Raw genomic sequence first — 6,000 nt, forward strand, 5'->3', positions numbered from 1 at the left:
AAAGAATGAGGAGACGAGTCAAAAAAAACGAGAGGAAGGGAACTCATCTTGAGTATCAAGACAATGACAATGATGTTGCACAGCTACTTAATGCAACTGAATAAAATACAAATCTATGAGTCCATACTGTAAATTAAGAAATGATGAATGATGCTTTTCCTCTCAGTAGAATGCAAACTTTGAAATGAAAAAAACTGAAAAGTTGTCTGTGGCAACTGTCATACTGGTTGATGTTTCACACAATAGTTACCAAAGAGAGTTGAGGCTGGTGAGTCAGAGTGTAATGAGGAACAGAATTCTGGGATAACAGGAAAGCCTCTCCGCTCGCAGTATTAAGCATACAGGAGAATGGTGACATTATGAAGAAGTTTGGCAGAAGAAGGGAGACTGGGTGATCAATTTTAACATCACCTGGGGTGGTTTGAGGCTGGAAAATATCAGAGTGGCAGCCAATCATGAGAGGAGCACCATGACAGCCTCATTTCCCCTCAGGCTGCTGCCGGGCAGTATCAGAAACAACTGCATGATTATATAGCAGAGGGTCCATTCTGTGCTGAAAGAGTTTGGGATGAAGGAGCATCATGTGGGCAGGCTGCTCGCAAATGGATCCCAATGTGACTAATGACAATGGGTACATAAAGAGGAACAGTGGGGGACGAGTGCACATGCAGTGAAATGTTGACAAGGAATCGGGGTTAAAAGGCTATGTTCCTGCAGGTTAAGGTTGGAAATTATTTCAAAATAAATTATGAATTAATTTGAAAATGTCCCAAAGTATATGATGAATCTCCTCCATAATTACAGAATATGCACATGTCTCCAGGAATGGATGATTCTTTACCATAGATTTTCAGCACTGGTGTGGGAAAGCTCAAGTGCTCAGTATTAAGACAAATTAAGCATAACAAAAAGGCTTTTCATAAGATTGGGAAAACCAAATATGCATGTTCAAGTTTTGCTTTATCGTCTTAAAAAAGGGAAGGTAAAAAGAAAACCAATATCCTCACCACCTTTTCTGATATATAGTTGCTGTTTGTTTTTTGGTACTGGGGATCGAACTCAGGACCGTGTACTTGTGAGGCAGGCGGTGGAACCACTGTTGCTGTTTTGAATAGTGATAGTGCTGTCAAACACAAATTAAAAATACGATAATGAGAGCAACTTCCCATAGTCCGAATGGAATTTAGTCATTTGAAAGCAGGAGAAAGATTGGAAACACTGCAGCCAAAAAAGGGAAGACCTTTCTCATGGATATCTAACCTAGAAATGTAAGTACCAAAAACACCAATCCCTTTAGCTGTAAAAACTGAATGAAAGAATTGCAAGCTCTGACTGCATTTTCCTGAGTGTAGGAAAGCACAAGATAATGACTTCCTCCTTTGCTGAAAGTTGCACCACTAAGCCATAAAAACATTGAGCAGCTGTTACTATGTTGAGTCACTCATCTATTAGCTTGAAAAGATAAGAAGGAAAAAGGTATGCAGCTCATTGGTAGGGTGTTTGCCTGGCTTAAAGCCTCAGGTTCAATCCCAAAGAGAAAAGGGAAAAAAAGTGTGGTGTGTGTGTGTGTGTGTGTGTGTGTGCGTGCGCGCGTTCCCAGGTGTCTTTTTTGGAGGAGTTAGTAGTGTAGCTCAGTGGCTGAGCACCATGCACGGCATGCTCCAGGGCAAAGATCCAATCAGAACCAAAAAATGAAAATAAAGCAAGGTAAATGTACCCTCACATTGTATACATTTTATATCTATTCAACCTACGTCTATTCAAATTATGTTACTTTCTAACTCTCAACACAAAATGTGAAGGGATGAACACTTTCAATGTGCTTGTCAGTTTTTCATAAGTCAATCTGATCTAAACATGTAAGCAAATGATAAAAGCTTTGCATCCATCATTCATCTCCTTATTCTTCTAGTTAGAATTTCTTAACCAATACAAGCAAGAAACAAGAAGCAGGCATGACAAGAGGGTGTTGTCGTATGGAAACCATTCTAATCCTACCTAGCACTCTGGGCTCACCTCAGTCAACACTCAGATCCTCATGGTCTCTCTGCTACCTACACCTAAAAGTTTGAACAAAGTTGATTTCTAGGAGCAGAAAAGACCATACTCATACACAAAACATCAAGAAAACAGAAGAAACACTGATCCCATGTAGGTCTACAGCCATAAGGGGCCAAAGGACTCGGAGTTACTCCCTCAGTCTTAGGAAAAGTTGCTTGCTTTCTCCACAAGTGATTATACCATTTGTCAATCAAATGAAACACATGCTATCATGAGCAAACCCAAATTTACTTTCCAAAACCTGAAAGGGGAAATAGAATCTCAATTCTCCAGAAATTAGAAAAACATTTCCAACTCTATACATTAGATCTGGAAAATGGCAGAGATAACCTGATAGTGAGAGGTCCCATAGAAATGTTCATTGCCTTCCTACTATAGCTCCTATTTCAACACCAGGCTCTGAGTTCTGGTTGGTTGTGGATGGAAACAATAAAAATCATAATTTACTGGTTTGATTTTTGTTGTTGTTATTACCCTGTTCAGTACTGAGGATTGGACCCAGGGGCACCATAACATGGAGTACATCCATTCCCAGTCCTTTTGGGATTTTTGTTTTTGATTTTTATTCTTTTGAGACAAGGTCCCCTTAAGTTGTTCAAAGTGGCCTTGAACTTGTGATCCTCTTCCCTCAGTCTCTTGAGTAGCTGGGATTACAGGTATACTAGATACTTTTAAAATAAAATTAACTGCATTGATTTAGATCCTAAATTTGCATCACTTTGGACATCAGCTGCTAAATTATAGTTGTCTTGTATTTAAATATAAGAAAATAATACATTCTATCTGTCTTTATTATGGAAGAAAAGTTTTAAATAGTTATAGTCTATGAGCTATTACAAATAGGCCATGCTTTACAATAAGTCTATTTGAAAGAAAAGTATTTTCACAATGTACTATTATTTCAAACTTGTTGCTACCAGAATACAATGAACATAAAGTGTACAAGTACCTACAAAGTATCTGATTTGAGAAGTACTACTGAAAGGGTTATAATTATATCTCCATGATCAAAAAGCAATAAATTACACAGCCAAAATATAAGACTTACTGAGGAAAATTAAATAGCATACTAATTTTTCAGTTTCAAAAACAGAACACACTTGGTATAAACACATTTTAAAGCAGTTTGTCAGTTCCTCTCAAAGTTAAACATGCTTAACAAGTGATCCAATAATTTCAGTCCTAGTTTAGCTGAAAGAAAAGAAGCCACGTGCCAATATATCAATTTGAAAAGTTCAACACAAATACTAACAACAGCTACTGGTAAAAGGAAAAAAACCTATGAAGTTCATTGTAAGTCAACAAAATGATCTTTTAAAAGTTTGTGCACATGGGCTGGGGATTGAGCTCAGTGGTGCTGCCACTTGTCTTGCAAGCATAAGGACCCGAGTTTGATCCCCAGTACAAAAAAACAAACCCCAAAACAAACTTTATGTACATACTTGATATTGGATAATACTTCTTTTTCAACTGTTTTCTGACAAAGTAGAAAGCCACTCTTCATTTTTACTCGATAGCAGATGTTATGAAAACTTAACACAGCCCCTTCCATACATGTCTTCTGGTCACTGGCAGTCATCCCAGGGAGACCATTGATGTTTCTTTGTGACAGTAGGATACAAAAATGGTCATTATTGGAAGACATCTGGAGAGTTTTCACCTTTCTGTTGAGAGAAAAGCAATAATAGTAAGTCAACAGCCCAGAAAAAATGAGGTTATAAACTCTTAAATAACAATAAATTTAAACCAAATCTTTTAAACTGTGCTGTAATTTATAGATTCCTTCCCAATGAATATCTTATGTGATAAGAACTTTAGAACCTAAACAGGAAACAGGTGCAACTTTGAACACCTGTGCTTCAATTAGATGACAAATGAAATGCTGATAAGTAAAGAGCATGTAAGTTACTAAATATTCATAAAAAAGGAAAACAATAAGTGAGGCTAGATTTTTCTTACTTGAAAAGCATATTATGATACAATTTAGTTAGTTCAGGCAGTGACTACACTATTATCACTGTGTTCCCTATATTTTTCTTTAAATTTCACTTTATAACATTGTTATTGCCTTAGCCAAGCAGCCAGAAACAGGAGAACCTTTTCTGAATTTATATCACTGGATTTTATATCTATTGTACACTTTCAATTTGCTACAAATATAAACTTTTGCAATATAACCATTTCCTTAATTGGCAAACATATTTAAATTCGAAGTCAAATATGAATATGATGAAGTAAATCAATCCAATAGCTGAGCACTTCAGTGCCCTAACGTATAAACTGAATATTAAATTTAGAAATGAAGTTTAAAATACATGGAAGACGCACAGGGGATGTCGCAGCAAAATAAAGCAAAAAAAAAAAAAAAGAATCTCTGAAAAATTGCTTTATACCAAAAAGCACTTACAACACTTGATCCATCATGGAAAATGAAAGCAGGAAAACATTTAGAGATTGACACCAGGAAATTAAACATAAATAATTGTGTTTGAACCTGAGAATTCAATTAATGGTAGTAATTAGCCAAAAACTATTCTTTTGAAGTGGTACAAGTAAAGGCACAGTAATGTATAAACTTTACATCTTTAAAAACTGTGGAAGCCTTCTTTGCATGTTTTCAGAAATCAAAATATGCCAATACCAACCTCAGCCATCACCTCCCCACTCCCACTCCTTGTGATATTCAGCGACTGAGGATATTTCTACCTTTTCCCAAGACTTATTAAGAGAACCAAGTAACATTTTCCTTGAATTTGAGTAGATGATGGCCTCAAAATGCAAACAAAGAGTTTTATGAGGTTTTCCATGAATAAAAACATTTTGTTTCCTCTTTCATTTTTTTCTCATACAATACTCTTGAACTGGGTGGTCTAATCAAGCACCCAATAAAATTATTTGTGCCACTAATTGTTTCCTACTAATGAAATTGTTTGTACATATCTGGGGACACCAAAAAATAAAAAGGCAATAACTGAAACTACAGTGCCAAAGAAAGATTACTCATGTGTATAAGACAAAGTAGGCTAAAACTTGTGGTGCAGACTGACCTTAAAATTTTGATCCTCCTGATTCAACCTCCTCAGTGGCCAGGATTACAGTAACGTATGACAGTGACTAGCTTCCTACAACAAAATTATTGCAATTCAAGCTACTGAGCAGCTGCTTAGTTCCTTGCTAGGGTTTTAAGTGCTTTCTTAGAAAGATGCAGGGCTTTAGTAATTCATGAGCCATAGATCAAGTGATTAGAAAGGCTTCCCAAAGATATACCATCCAGCTCAAGTGCATTACACTAGGAAAAAAAAAAGAAAAAGGAAAAAACAAGAACCCAAACCAACAAACTTTATTTCTAATACCAATATAGAATAGTGTACTACACTGCCCTAAAATAAAATAAACATTTAGTACATATTATAAAATAAACACCATGCCACCGATCTCTAGCTAATACAGCTGTACAGAATAATGGCTGTAGGTGACTCAAGAAGAGTGGTAACTGCTATCAAGGACACATTAATCTTTCCCTGTGGTAGCAGCTTTCTGGCTTCATGTACTGCTCATTGCATTAATATCATCCTTTTACATAATGAAAAACACAGAGATTGCATCTAGATTTCCCTATGACAAATATCCACCTCCCACCTTGTTGCTGTTCCCCATCTCCCATATCCCTGCAAATCTTAACTGGCTGATTGGCATTGTCTGTGTCCTAGACCATTTGCAGAGACTTCAAGTACTGAGACAAAAGCGTCCACATGAATTCACATCCCACCTGCACCAAGCCTGCTCATGCAATCTGGGCTGACTGTAAATCTAGCCAATCTGACAGGCCTTCCAAACAAGGTCACAGGGCTTCTCTTCCTCTTTCCAGCTGTCCCTTTTATTGGAATCTCCTTATACCACAATCTCTCTCTCTCTCTCTCTCTCTCTCTCTCTCTCTCT

At 36.8% G+C, this 6,000-nt stretch overlaps 1 protein-coding gene across 3 annotated transcripts in view; it reads right to left on the minus strand.

Annotated features, from left to right (window-relative positions):
• Positions 1-6,000, minus strand: part of Abcg2 (ATP binding cassette subfamily G member 2 (Junior blood group)) — a 123,598-nt gene that overhangs the window by 36,862 nt on the left and 80,736 nt on the right. For 2 of the 3 annotated variants that reach the window (XM_010610482.1, XM_010610481.1), the window contains exon 2: positions 3,504-3,725. In XM_010610482.1, coding sequence (XP_010608784.1) covers positions 3,504-3,706 — 203 coding nt within the window. In that variant the 5' untranslated portion in view covers positions 3,707-3,725. Of the gene's footprint in view, positions 1-3,503; positions 3,726-6,000 lie in introns of those variants that run through there. The other variant, XM_010610484.2, reaches the window with a different exon arrangement.

This window comes from Fukomys damarensis, unplaced genomic scaffold, assembly GCF_012274545.1.
Source record: "Fukomys damarensis isolate Sample0158 unplaced genomic scaffold, DMR_v1.0_HiC HiC_scaffold_32, whole genome shotgun sequence".
Lineage (NCBI taxonomy): Eukaryota > Metazoa > Chordata > Mammalia > Rodentia > Bathyergidae > Fukomys > Fukomys damarensis.